Source organism: Salvelinus sp. IW2-2015, linkage group LG3 (assembly GCF_002910315.2).
Source record: "Salvelinus sp. IW2-2015 linkage group LG3, ASM291031v2, whole genome shotgun sequence".
Taxonomy (NCBI): domain Eukaryota; kingdom Metazoa; phylum Chordata; class Actinopteri; order Salmoniformes; family Salmonidae; genus Salvelinus; species Salvelinus sp. IW2-2015.
Genome location: NC_036840.1, coordinates 10,656,435 through 10,670,324, shown reverse-complemented (window position 1 = coordinate 10,670,324; position 13,890 = coordinate 10,656,435). Strand labels below are relative to the sequence as shown.

At 44.8% G+C, this 13,890-nt stretch overlaps 1 protein-coding gene across 1 annotated transcript in view; it reads right to left on the bottom strand.

Moving 5' to 3' along the window:
- The window catches only part of LOC111956092 (dedicator of cytokinesis protein 4-like), a 115,011-nt gene that overhangs the window by 16,807 nt on the left and 84,314 nt on the right, over positions 1 to 13,890 (bottom strand). Inside the window, 9 exon segments of the mRNA XM_070436553.1 lie at positions 3,303 to 3,384; positions 3,584 to 3,704; positions 4,497 to 4,621; positions 4,805 to 4,924; positions 5,082 to 5,165; positions 8,475 to 8,651; positions 10,612 to 10,698; positions 11,666 to 11,832; positions 13,646 to 13,676. Coding sequence (XP_070292654.1) covers positions 3,303 to 3,384; positions 3,584 to 3,704; positions 4,497 to 4,621; positions 4,805 to 4,924; positions 5,082 to 5,165; positions 8,475 to 8,651; positions 10,612 to 10,698; positions 11,666 to 11,832; positions 13,646 to 13,676 — 994 coding nt within the window.

Genomic DNA, 13,890 nt, shown 5'->3' with positions numbered 1-13,890 from the left:
CACTAACCTCAGCACATAAAAGACCTGTCCTGCTGGGCTGGCTGTCAGATTGTGGTGGCGCCAGACACTCATTCCAGGGATAATGTGTACACAGACGACGCATGCACACGTGTGCACAGATACACACAAACACATTACAGGCAGTAATGATTACAGCGCATCACTGGCTGCCCATAGATCCTTTTCCATTACACATTATATGGCAATTAGCTTTAAAATGGACATCATATGGGAATGAGATGGCCATCTTACAGGCAGTTCAGTTTGCTGTACTTCTCGAAACACTTCATGGTCCCGACAGTGGCTTTATAGGGTGTCCTTCTGGTTGCACAGGCGCTGCCAAGGGGAGTGCATAGGCATCCAGAAATGTCTCCATATATTCTTATGTTTATGATCGGCGTCAGGCAGAAACACGTGAGAGTGTCTGAGCGAGGGGAGATAAGAAGCTGGAGGAGCGATTAGATAGTCACAATCCTCTAGAGAACCCCCTAGCCTGGCTGGCTGTGGTAGCAAGCGTCCTATAGGGCTCAGGAACATTCTCTGTGATTCACAGGCGTAATCAACAATGCACCCTCTCAAGATTTGTTGTGTATCCCCATTTCATCTCTCTGTCTTTCTCCCATCTATGCATTCATGCATACATTTTTCAATCATACAATACTTTGTTTTTTTACCAATCTAACGACATAACAACAAGATGGTAATCATTTTATTTCTCTCCTTCGTGCTATTTCTTTCTGTCTATTTTCATCTATTTTGTTGTTTGGTTTATTTGGATAGGGACAAGTGGAAACACAGTGACACATTGAACAATCGTCCTATGGGTGTTTCTATCTCACGCCCATTTTCAACAACCGTCCCTAGAATGGCTTTTATGGAAAACGAAAGGAAAGGAAAGCATGCATAATCAATTAAAAGGACATTGAATCACATATCAATACATTATCACAATTACATTCACAAAGCAAATGTCATATATTGTGGTGGCGTAATTTGGGGTATGAACCAAACCAACGTATGGCTTTGTCTGAGAAATGTAACTTGTGGAGTTTGGAGATCAGTACACTGTGATTAACTATGTCAAAGAACTTTTTCATGTCACGGAAGACTGCTCCGACCACGTTTCCCTCATCCAGTGATTTCTTGATGTCCTCCAGTAGGACGCCGTTTTCGGGTTTCAGTGAAGTATTTTGGTCTGAATACAGATTGTTCCCAGTGCAATTACTGATACTATTTCAGATATGGTATATATATATACAGTGGGGAGAACAAGTATTTGATACACTGCCGATTTTGCAGGTTTTCCTACTTACAAAGCATGTAGAGGTCTGTAATTTATCATGGTCACTTCAACTGAGAGACGCAAATCTAAAACAAAAATCCAGATAAATCACATTGTATAAGGTTTTTTAAGTAATTAATTTGCATTTTTATCATGACTATCTATATGTATTGATACCTAACCAGCTAAGAATTCCTGCTCTTCACAGAACCTTTATTTTTCTTGAGAAGCCCTCCTGTCTCACTCATTACCGTGTATTAACTGCACCTGGGTATTTTGAACTCGTTACCTGTATAAAGACACCTGTCCACACACTCAATCAAACAGACTCCAACCTCTCCACAATGCCTACCAGATAGAGCTGTGTAAGACATCGGTATAAAATGTATGTACTCCACAATTGGATGGCTACAGGAACATGCAAGCAGCTTGGTGAGAAGGCAACAACTGTTGCGGCCAATATATTAGAAATGAAGAAGTTCAAATGACGTCATCACCCTCGGTCTGGAGCTCCATGCAAATCTCACCTCTGGCATCAATGATCATGGAAGGTGAGATCAAGCCCAGAACTACACAGCAGAGGCTCTGGTCAATACTGAAGAAGGCTGAATCCACAGTCTCAAAGAAAACCATTAGTAAACACACTACGCCATCATGGATTAAAATCCTGCTCAGCGATGCAAGATCCCCCTGCTCAAGCCAGCGCATTCAGGCCCGTTCGAAGTTTCCAATGACCATCTGGATGATCCCAAAGAAGAGGATAAGAAGTAATGTCGTTGTCTGATGAACAAAAATAGACTTTTCTAAACTCCACTCGCCGTTAGGAAGAAGATATGAGTACAACCCAGAAACCCATCCCAACGTGAAGCATGAGGTGGAAACACATTCTTTGGATGCTTTTCTGCAAAGGTCAAACGAATGCACGCGTATTAGGAGAGAATGGATGGCCATGTTATCGCCAATCTTGGCCAACAACCTCCTTCCCTCAGTAAGAGCATTGAAGATGGTCGTGGCTGGGTCTTCCAGCATGACAACGAACGAAACACACAGCCAGGGCACACTAAGGAGTGGCTCCTAAGAAGCATCTCAAGGTCCTGAGTGGTCTAGCCGTCTCCCAGACCTGAACCCAATAGAAAATCTTTGGAGGGAGCTGAAAGTCCGTATTGCCCAGCGACAGCCCCGAAACCTGAAGGATCTGGGGAAGGTCATTTAATGGAGAGTGGCCAAAATCCCTGCTGCAGTGTGTGCAAACATGGTCAAGAACTACAGGAAACGTATGCTCTGTAATTGCCAAAACAAAGTTTCTATTCCAAATATTAAGTTCTGCTTTCTTATGTATCAAATACTTAATGTCATGCAATAAAATGCAAATTAATTATTTATAAATCACACAATTCGATTTTCTGTGATTTTATTTTTTAATTCCGTTCTCCACAGTTAAGTGTACCTATGATTAAAAAATACAACTTCTACATGCTTTGTAAGTAGGAAAACCTGCAAAATCGGCAGTGTATCAAATACTTGTTCTCCCCACTGTATATATATATGATATAGCAGTTTTTTTCTCTCTCTTTCTCTCTCTCTCTCTCTTTCTAGAGAGGTTATTTTCTCCCAATGTTTTTTCTTTCAAAGTCATATTTGTTTTCCTTTTTGCAGAAGAAAATTGCCTGTATGTCTGCAAAGTCCTCGCAGTGGAAAAGGAAATGCAGCTCTGTCTCGACCTCTCTTTGAGGGCAGAGTGTGCACAGCCTGTCCTCTCTGGGTAGCCAGATCCGCCTGTGACGGCCGGCCTCTATGGCCAGGTTGTGTTCATTGAGTCTGTAAATAGCCTGTGTTTTTCTCCGTCACGGTGGTCAGATAGTTTGCTACCAAGCACTGTGTTGAAGGCCAAAAAGCATTCAAGTGTGTTTTGGGTTATTGTGGAGTCTTTCCAATAGGTGATAGATTTTTATTTTTGTTCCTCATTGGGTTCACCCCCCCTTCCCCCTCACACTCTATTTCTCCTCTCTGCTAGTCTTACCTCTGGCGCTGGACGGAGCAGAACTGGTCACGTTGGGAGAGGCAGAATGATTGGAGCTGAGGCTTGAGGTAGATGGACTGGGCTGCAGGGACAAACAACTACATCAACAACATCACTGACAAGTTAAGAATTATAGACAGCCAGGATCGTGTGGGGGAGTGGAATTATCCAAATCTAGTTCAGATCAGTGACTTTCTCACGTGAGCTTTTGCGAACACACAAAAAAAAAGGGATTCACTCTGAAAAAGGGAGGTTGCGGGTAAATCCAATTGGAATTGTACCTGCATGTTGAAGACTTCATCAGAGCTCTCCGACTGCCCTGTGATGTTGCTCACTTCGTTGGAGGCCTGAGATGACAGCGATGACGACGAGTATCGGTTGACAGCCGGGTAAGTGAGGGGACTGATCACAAACATAACACACACATTGAGAGAGAGAAATAGAGAGAGAAAGAGAGAGAAATAAATAGAGAGAGAAAGAGAGAGAGAAAGAGAGAGAAATTAATAGAGAGAGAAAGAGAGAGAGAAAGAGAGAGAAATAAATAGAGAAAGAGAGAGAGAAAATAAGATCAGTTACTTTCAGAATGTGGTTGAGCATTCATCTGACATAATACCATATCATTCTGATAAAAAGGCACAATATTTGGGTTTCAGAAGAAAATCACAGCCAAATAATCTCTCCTTAAATCACAAGTAACTGTTTTAAATTAGCAAGCTGTCGATTTAAGAGGACAGTAAAAATTCAACGAGAGAAATGTCAGTGACAGATTGAGGTTGGGTGTGCGTGCGTGTGTGCTTGCACGTGTATGTGTGTGTGTGTGTGTGTGTGTGTGTGTGTGTGTGTGTGTGTGTGTGTGTGTGTGTGTGTGTATTTCACTCTGGGCTGTGTATGTCTATGCCTCATTACGCTCGTGAAGAGGTAGGATGGAGGTAGGATGTCACAGGTAGAGAATATCAGGGTCACTGAGCACACACACAGAAAGCTCACAGCAGGTGCCAGTCTGCCCACCTACGCCCATATGGTGCCATACCAGGAAGTGAGATAGAGAGGGGGGGGGGGAGTAGAGGATGTACAGACAGAAAGGGAAAAGAGAAGTGAAGATGGAGAGGAAAGAAAACAGTATGAGGAAGGGAGTGAAAAGAGAGAGGAAGAGGGGCAAAAGAGATAAAGCGAGACGAGGACAGTGTTTCTCACCTGCGTCTGGCCACCACGCGAGCGCCATCTGGGCTGATGATGTTGGGGACTGAGTTCCTGCATGAACTACGCGGGCTGCCGTTGGTAAAGTGCACGGGGCTAGCGCGCACATACGCTGGAAACTCCTGGGGTGGGGATTAGAGAGAAGGGCAAACGGAGGGGGAGAGAGAGAAAGAGAAGAGGGAGGGGAAACCTGTGATTAGCCTATTGTTTAGGCTAGCATGAGTTATGGCGGCACTAACGCAGGCTTGATGAAGGTCCATTTGAGGATTAGAGATTGGTGCTCCTGTAGAGTGGCCTTCACTAACCTGGATCCCCAGACTAGACTTCATCACATGAAACTGGTCCACCAGCTTCTTGTGTAGAGGTCTCATGTCCTGAGGAACAAACTTCTCGTGGACGGCCAGGCCAAACTCCAGGATGTGAGCCTGGAGGAGAGAGTCGGAGACGGTGCATTTTGTTAGCTAACGTTAATCTGTTAACGTTGTTAGCTAACGTTAATTAACGTTAAACGTTAATCCTCACAAAAGCTAAGCAGTTCTCCTTGTAAAGTAGGGCTAGCGTTTTCCAACGTCGGGAACTGACCTGTTCGAACATGAGTTCCCTTAGTCGTCCGATCTTCTCCCCGTCCTCCGGGTGATTCACGATGTAGTCCTTCACAAAGAACGCCTGCATGAACACAATTCATTGCATGTTTTGAATTTGTTTGATTTCGTCATTTTACTTCATTGTGTCACCATGTTTCCACCATGTATGTATGTCTGTCTATCTATCGGTCTGTCTCTCTCTCTATACGTATTTTTGGGGGCAAAAGGCAAAAATGAAGAAATAATATTCATAATGTAAACATGCTTTGCATAATTATGAGTGCGTCTGTTGCATATTCCCCGATGTTGATATTTGCAACCCTTGAGATGAGTGCAGATTAGAGTCAAGGCTTTTTAATCTGCATCACAATAAAAACACATCAGAAAATGAACAGCAACAACTCAAAATCTCTTTTAAAATCTTCAGTGGAAAGAGAGCAATGGGGGAAGAGTCGCCACAAAGGAGAAACCAGGGTTTGGTCTCCCTCACAAGGACTTTGTGGCAGGCTATCTCCAAAGAGACAGAGAGAGATATGGGAGAGAGGGAGGGAGGGGGGACTCAAAAGGGGAGAGGAGCTCACCGCTTACGTCAAAACCCCCTCCCAAACAGGCATGGTCCTATCTGTGTCTACCATCTGAGCGTGAGAGGCAACCTCTACCATGACGCTAGCTAAACAATAACACACACAATTACCACCATGTGACCATTGTAACAGCGCTAGCTAGGCTACAGTAGCAGGCTCATCTCCCGATCGTTATCCCCCGACACAAAACACAGCTTTACGACCCCTGCTGTGAAGCTGTGAACGCCACGGTCGCTTTGACCGAAATAACTGGTGTGAAATAGTCCAAAGCCACAGAAAAAGGGACTTATTCCGTCTTAGTGAATCATATTGCGGCTGTATGAATAAAACTGTCTGAAATCCATAGCCGAGGGTGGAAAAATAACCAATATTTGCATCAAATTATTATTTTCTCTGGTGCTGGTTGGACTTGAGATTGGAGGAGAAACTCCAAGTGTCAAGTGACATTGTGAATCATTATAAAACCTCAATTAAAGATGAAATGCTGGCAATAAATAGATATTAAATCAGGCTGGATTCTCCTTCAGGGCTGGAACTATAACCACAAGCAATAAATCGAAATATGAATGCTGATATCTGCTTCATTTATGGCTGAACAAATTGGCATAAAAGTCAATTGCGTTATCCTAATAAAGGAACTGATTTATGCTGTATTGTGTGCAATATTCCTCAAGCCAACTCCATGCATTATTAATATCATGGAGAATTAGGCATACAAAATGTGCATGTATGACGTTCTCATTGCCTTTATGGATAGTATAGATCACCATTATATCCCTGAATGGTACACACTTGAAATGAGTAATATGTTTATAAAATGTATGCATTGAACATCGTGATATATACATGAAACCTACTGGATCTAAACAGTCACATCATGTAGTCTATACATTCAGCAGCATTGTATATCATCACATCCTTCATACAATGAGCCTATTGGATCAAAGCTCTGGCAGATAATGCCCTTCAAGCAGCAACAGGTGGGCGTTGCGCAAACACAACCGTAGCTAGCTCAGCTATTCTCTCCCAGGTCAAACTCATTTCCCTGTTACCTCCTCATCTCTGGCTTCATCTCATCATCTCCACCGCCAGTTCAACAGAGGTGAGGGGCAGTGGCGGTCATGACGAGAGCAGACCCCTGCTAACTTGGCGCCCTTAGGCCTCGCTGCAAACTCAAACGCGGCTAGCTGTAGTGAAAATGTGACGTTGCTACGCAACCGAGAGCCCCTGTACAGTACACACAGTTAGCTGGCTGACGCCGGAGGTCTCCTTGAAAAGGAGGGATTATAGCTCGGACGCTATGGCACTCCGTTATGGATTTGGAAAGAAAAGAAAGGGTTCATTTAACACTTAATTTACAGAGTACAGAGATTCAGGACTTTTAACTACTGTATGTATTTTTAAGTATATATTTCAAAGTAATGTGTGATTTTATATTCCCTTGAATGTGTCTGAAGGAACTCCTTCTTAGTCTATGTCTGTCTGTCTGTCGCTGTCTGTCTGTCGCAGTCTGTCTGTCGCAGTCTGTCTGTCGCAGTCTGTCTGTCGCAGTCTGTCTGTCGCAGTCTGTCTGTCGCAGTCTGCCTGTCGCTGTCTCTCTCTGCCTGTCGCTGTCTCTCTCTGCCTGTTGCTGTCTCTCTCTGCCTGTCGCTGTCTCTCTCTGCTCTCTGCTGTCGCTGTCCTTCTCTGCCTGTCGTGTCTCTCCTCTGCCTGTCGCTGTCTTCTCTGCCTGTCGCTGTCTCTCTCTGCCTGTCGCTGTCCGTCTCTGCTGTCATGTCGCCTGTCTCGTCTCCTCTCTTGCCTGTCGCTGTCTCTCCTCTGCCTGTCGCTGTCTCCTCCTGCCTGTCTCTCTCTGCCTGTCGCTGTCTCTCTCTGCCTGTCGCTGTCTCTCTCTGCCTGTCGCTGTCTCACTTTGCCTGTCGCTCTGTGTCGCTGTGTGTCACTATGTGTCTGTCTGTCAGTCTGTAGGTCTGTCTGTTTCCGTCTGCCTCTCCGTCTCCGTCTGTCTCTCCGTCTGCATCTGCCTATCTGCCTGTCTATCGCTGTATGTAAGTCTGTTGCTATCTGTCTGTCGCTGTATTTAAGCCTGTTGCTATCTGTCTGTCGCTGTCTGTCTGTCGATGGCTGTATGTCGGTTGCAGTCTGTCTGTTACTGCCTGTTGCTGTCTGTATCTGTCTGTCACTGTCTGTCACTGTCTGTCTGCCTGTTGCTATATGTCTGTTGCTGTCTGTCTGTATGTCTGTCTGTATGTCTGTCTGTATGTCTGTCTGTATATCTGTCTGTCGCTGTCTGTATCTGTCTGTCACTGTCTGTCACTGTCTGTCACTGTCTGTCTGCCTGTTGCTATATGTCTGTTGCTGTCTGTCTGTATGTCTGTCTGTCTGTCTAAATGTTGCCGTCTGTCTGTTGCTGTCTGTTGTTGTATGTCAGTTGCTGTATTTCTGTTGTTGTATGTCTGTTGCTGTATGTCTGTCTCTGTCTGTCTGTTGCTGTCTGTCTCTGTCTGTCTGTCTCTGTCTGTTGCTGTCTGTCTCTGTCTGTCTCTGTCCGTCTGTCTCATGCTGTCTCCGTCTGTCTCATGCTGTCTCCGTCTGTCTCTGTCTCCATCTGTCCCCATCTGTCTGTGTCCTTCTCCGTCTGTCCCTGTCCGTGTCTGTATTACTGTCTGTATTACTGTCTGTGCACTTTTTAAACAATCACATAAGACAGACTGTACTGACATTCTAGATCTAGCAAGCCCAGACAATGTCTCCACACAATATTGAGTGACCGATGTAAGCCAGTCACACCATCATTGCCCTCTGACCTCTTGGTAGCGTGCGAGCCCCCCGTTGACGGCGGCGTCGATGACCCCGTTGAGGCACATGGTGAGGGGGTTGATGTTCTGCATCTGCCTGCTCTGGCACTGGGCGATCAGCGTCCGCAACTGCAGGTTCTTGTTCTCAATCACCTCGATGGCATTCTCCAATGGGCTCACTTCCACCTAGAGGAGGAAAACACAGGGTGATAAGGTATTAGTATATATACAGACATATGCATACCTCTATGTAGAGATACAACACACACAAAACACATGCACACACACATACACACAAACAGAATATGTATAAGTAGAGACAAGACACACAAAATGAGGCAGGCCACATAAACACAAGGTATTTGTCTCACACACACACACTCTCAACACACACACAAAAACAAAATAGTGATGCAGGTGCATATGACATTTTTGGATGATACTGTTATCCAGTATTTTCCTTGACAAAAAAGATGATACCGATAACCAATATTTAAAATTTTAGCAGCCTTTTAAGCATTCTAGTACAGTTAAATAGTTAACACACACACACACGGACGCAGCGGTCTAAGGCACTGCATCTCAGTGCAAGAGGCGTCACTGCAGTCCCTGGTTCGAATCCAGGTTGTATCACATCCGGCCGTGATTGCGAGTCCCATAGGGCAATACTTTTATTTTGAAGGCAAAACGCAATTTCCACTATTGTGCCTAATCCTTATTGTGGCTAGCTTCACAACACATAACCCGGTCCGGTGGAGCCTCACTAGCCAGATGAAGCTAGCTGGCTGCTTATAACGTTAGCTTTGGGCAACAGTGTTAAGTAGCTGGCTAGCTATTTATTTTCATGAACTGAAGTTCAATTTCAATAGGCGAACAACAAGTGGCAACCTAGCTTATAATTACTCACAAGGATTCCTAAATCATTGCTAAGAATAATGAAAATGACTGCAGTTTTTACTGGTCATTGTTTTCAGGCTGGTTTTATTGGTGCTAGCTAGGTACCAAGCTAAATTTAGCTACCCCAGAAGTTGCGGTGGAACAAATGATGCCTTATTACCAACTGGTTGTATTGGTGCTAGCTAGGTACCAAGCTAAATTTAGCTACCCCAGAAGTTGCGGTGGAACAAATGATGCCTTATTACCAACGCGGTATTGTAAACACATCGTTCATGGCCGGCGTTTGCTGACTTTTTTGTACAGCTTTCACAGTGCTACTGTATCTTTTTTGACACGCAAAGACCCAAACGGCGTTCCATAGTATGTATGTCGTGAAGCTAATAGCAGTGACACTATTACCGTGTAATTCCGGTAGGGCAACATCGTAAAAATAGTGCTCTTGGTAGTGTTAACCGGTGCTCGGCCAGTCGGCGAAAGCCAACATCACCCACGACAGAGAACCGTTGATTGTCAAGGGCAATGAATTCCATTATCTTGGCTTTACTGGATTTCACCTTTGAGTTGTCTCGCTGAAATGTTCTTACTCTTTCAAATGACTTGTTGACTGCTCGATCCACACAGCAGACATTGTGGGCCAATTTAGGAATGCTGTGTTGCACGTAAAGCGCAACATTTCACGTGGCGTCATTACGTCATGTACCTTCGTTAAATAGGTATGCACGTCAGCTTTGACATCGATTTTGCACATCGGGTGTTAAACTAGACATCGGCCGATACCGATGACGGCATCTTTAGCAAATATTGGCCGATTCCGATATGTTCACTGACATATCGTGCATCCCTAAAACAAACACCATCTCTCTAACACACAGCCTTCCGTCTGCAGCTTGATCCGTCAGAAGCTACAGAGTAACATTATAATTATGAATAACTTTCACCCTTCTCTTAAAGGGACATTCACCCTTCTCTTAAAGGGACATTTCACCCTTCTCTTAAAGGGACATTTCACAACCATTGGAAACACTTATCTTCCCATTTATTTTTTACTACAAAACATAGAAATGCACAATTTTCACAGATGTAGATGTTGGGGTGGTGCTGGAGATGACATTCCCCTTTAATATAGGTCTACACTCAGGGAGCTCGGTCGGGCTCTCTGCAAAGTTAGAACATAGCAGGGTCAGCATCGAGCAGTGTGTTGTGAATGGGGTTATATGACGAGGTTATTGGAGGAGTGTAAGAGACTCACCAGTTCTCTCTTCTCCACCTCGAACCATCTGGAGATTCCTGGCAGGCTCTGGACCAGGGTTAGTGTAGTCCTCTCCACCCACAAGCTCTGAAAACACACACAACACACAACACAACACACACACACACACACACACACACACACACACACACACACACGGCCATGTGCAGGCAGGCACACACACACTTCATGTTAATGCTGGCACTCTGCAAACACATTCACCCACACATCCGATGTAGCACAGAACATTGCTTTTCTCTCCTGTCAATATATGATGTGTAGGCACCGGTTCATATAATGTCCAAGTAGTACACATACTCATGGATACAGAGTTCTCATAGCAGCAGTCTACACCGATCTACAAATGACGCAATGTCACTGAATTAAACAAATTAAAACATGAGATTCTTATATATTCCAGTAATACCTTTCCTTTCATCCACAAGGGGTTTAGAAACCAAATGGCATTTTCTGCCCATCATTTTACGAGACCATATCAACACAGAACTGATTCATGCTACTTAATATTTCCATATTAAATGTCAAATCTACTTGGCCTGAACAGTTTCTCTCAAGTACTAACTAGACCCCAAAAAAGACAGCTGGGAAACCTAACCCTCGGGATGATATGATATGATGATGATATCCAATTCATAAACCTGACAAAATTAGGTTAACGAATGGAGATTGAGTGAGCGTGGGTGGGTGGAGTCTGGAGAGACGATATTTAGACTGAGCTCCATGTCTCAGCCTCTCCTAGCCCCAGAGTCTAATTAGTAGGACTATGAATTAAACAACACCTGAACACACCTGTATACAGAGAGGAAGACCATGAGCCACCCACACAACCACTCAATAGACAAGAGAGTGGTGAGGGGGAGGACGAGAGGGAGGGAGGGAAAGTGAGTAAGGAGAGGGGTGTGGGGTAAACATCAAAGGAGGACACTAACAAGTCCAGAAAGGTGAGATAAGATGACGAGACGAGCGAGGCAGAAAGGTAAAAGAGAGAGAGAGAAACAGAAAGGCACAGAGGAGAGTCCCCCCCCCACCCCACCTTGAACTCGTTCTCCTTGTCCTTGGTGCCCTTGTGAAACGGCCTGTCGTATCTGAACCTCCAGATGTGGTTGACCTTATAGATGCTCTTGATGTTGTCAGGCACGCCGTCTCTCTGCAGCACGTCCTGGTTCTCTGGGATGGGGCTCACCGCGTAGATTTGTAGGTCTGGGCCAGCACGTCAAGGATATGACTGATCCACAAAGTACATACAATAGGTCGGGCAAACACACATACACACCATGAACGCAAGCACAAAACTTTCCTTCACCCACCCCTCCCCTCTTTCCTTGGTTCCACAGGTCTATTCATCCAATTCCTGTGTTAATACATGCTTTCCACTAATCAACTCCTGTAGCCATATATCTGAATGTCCACCCCACCTATATCACATACAACATACCCATTGGCAGCAGGACTGGCCTGTGTCAGCGTAGTGGAGGGAGAGCTCATCAGCCCATAGATATGAATAGGGACGGGCATGGGGTCCAAGGAGCCTCAATGCTAACGACACATGAGGATAACAAAGCTGTATGCTAATGCTGTTTGAGGGGCCTTGTCTGCTCTAATTGCACTCGGAGAAAAGTCAAAACACAGAGTAGACGACACACACACACCCGCGCACACATATAGAGGGAATGCATGTATACACATCCGCACACACACTCAGAGAGAGAGAGAGAGAGAGAGAGAGAGAGAGAGAGAGAGAGCGGCTCCTTCCAAACAGCTGTCCCATCAATCACTCGCGGAAAAGGAGGAGGAGGATCATTAAGATGACTGCCGCATCCTACAGACACCTTGTGCATTTTTATCAAGGGATCGATCCCGACCCGCACTAAGTACTCGCGTATGTATTTACAGCATGGCTAGAGATCTGGCTCAGGACCAAGATGGAAGGAGTCATACCTTCGGTTTACTCCTCTATAATCGACATGCTGTAATGCAGTGGAAACCTGTATGCGGCGTAAGAAAACTAGGGTCCTAAGAGCTTCCTGGTTAGGTTAGGAAACACTCCTAATATGACTCATATTGTTATCCTTATTCATAAGGAGTAATCAGTCCGGTATAATATGCCATTTATATTATTTAGGCTTACTAGACATGTGGGATGGCGCACCACTGTGTGTGTGTGTGTGTGTGTGTGTGTGTGTGTGTGTGTGTGTGTGTGTATTTTTGGTTTTACTATGCTTGAGGGGACCAGAAGTCCTCACTAGGATAGTAAAACAAGGAACATCTTGACAAGTGGGGACATTTTGCCGGTCCTCACAAGGAAAAAGGCTATTTTAGGCAAGGGGTTAAGTTTAGGCGTTAAGCTTATGGTTCAGGTTAGGTTAACCCATTACCCTCGTACCCGTATACGGGTTGAAAATGGCAGATTTGGTCAGGTGCCTAAATTGAAACACAGTGGCTGTACAGTAATATGCTATACATGACATCAAAGCACTGCATGGGTTTTGACTGACAGACGTTCTGAACATCAGTGTAACGGATGTGAAATGGCTAGCTAGTTAGCGGGTACGCGCTAATAGCATTTCAATCAGTTACGTCACTTGCTCTGAAACCTAGAAGTAGTGTTTCCCCTTGCTCTGCAAGGGCCGCGGCTTTTGTGGAGCGATGGGTAACGACGCTTCGTGGGTGTCAGTTGTTGATGTGTGCAGAGGGTCCCTGGTTCGCGCCCGTGTCGGGGCGAGGGGACGGTCTAAAGTTATACTGTTACATGAGCACCACGCGCGACAAGAAGTTGCCCCCATGCCTCCTGCTAATTGGGCAACTTTTGCAAATGTTTTGGTTGTCTGAGTGAGAGAAATATGCTGTAAATTAAGAGGACTCTATGTATTTATAAAGACGAGACGTTGAGGATTATAATAAATACAGCTTTAAATGTCATACAAGCAAGCCAAACACCCGTGAGTCCATATAATAAAACTCATTAAATATACAGTGTCAACGTTTATGATCACTATGTTTGATGTACAGTTACAAGATGACATGGCGTTATACCCTGGGTTGTCCTGAACAGAATGAGATGTGTATGTTTGACGTATTGGGAAGAAAATCTGCTGCGGACCTTGCACCTGAATGCACTCATGAGTACTTTCTATATGCACCAAAATGACTATCTGCTTCTCTGAATTGCCTTGTGAAAGCTAATCATGTTGGCAATAGAACAAGCTTTCAAATGATGCCCGGGGATGGATGGCGGGGATGCAGGGCTGTGTTCCAATC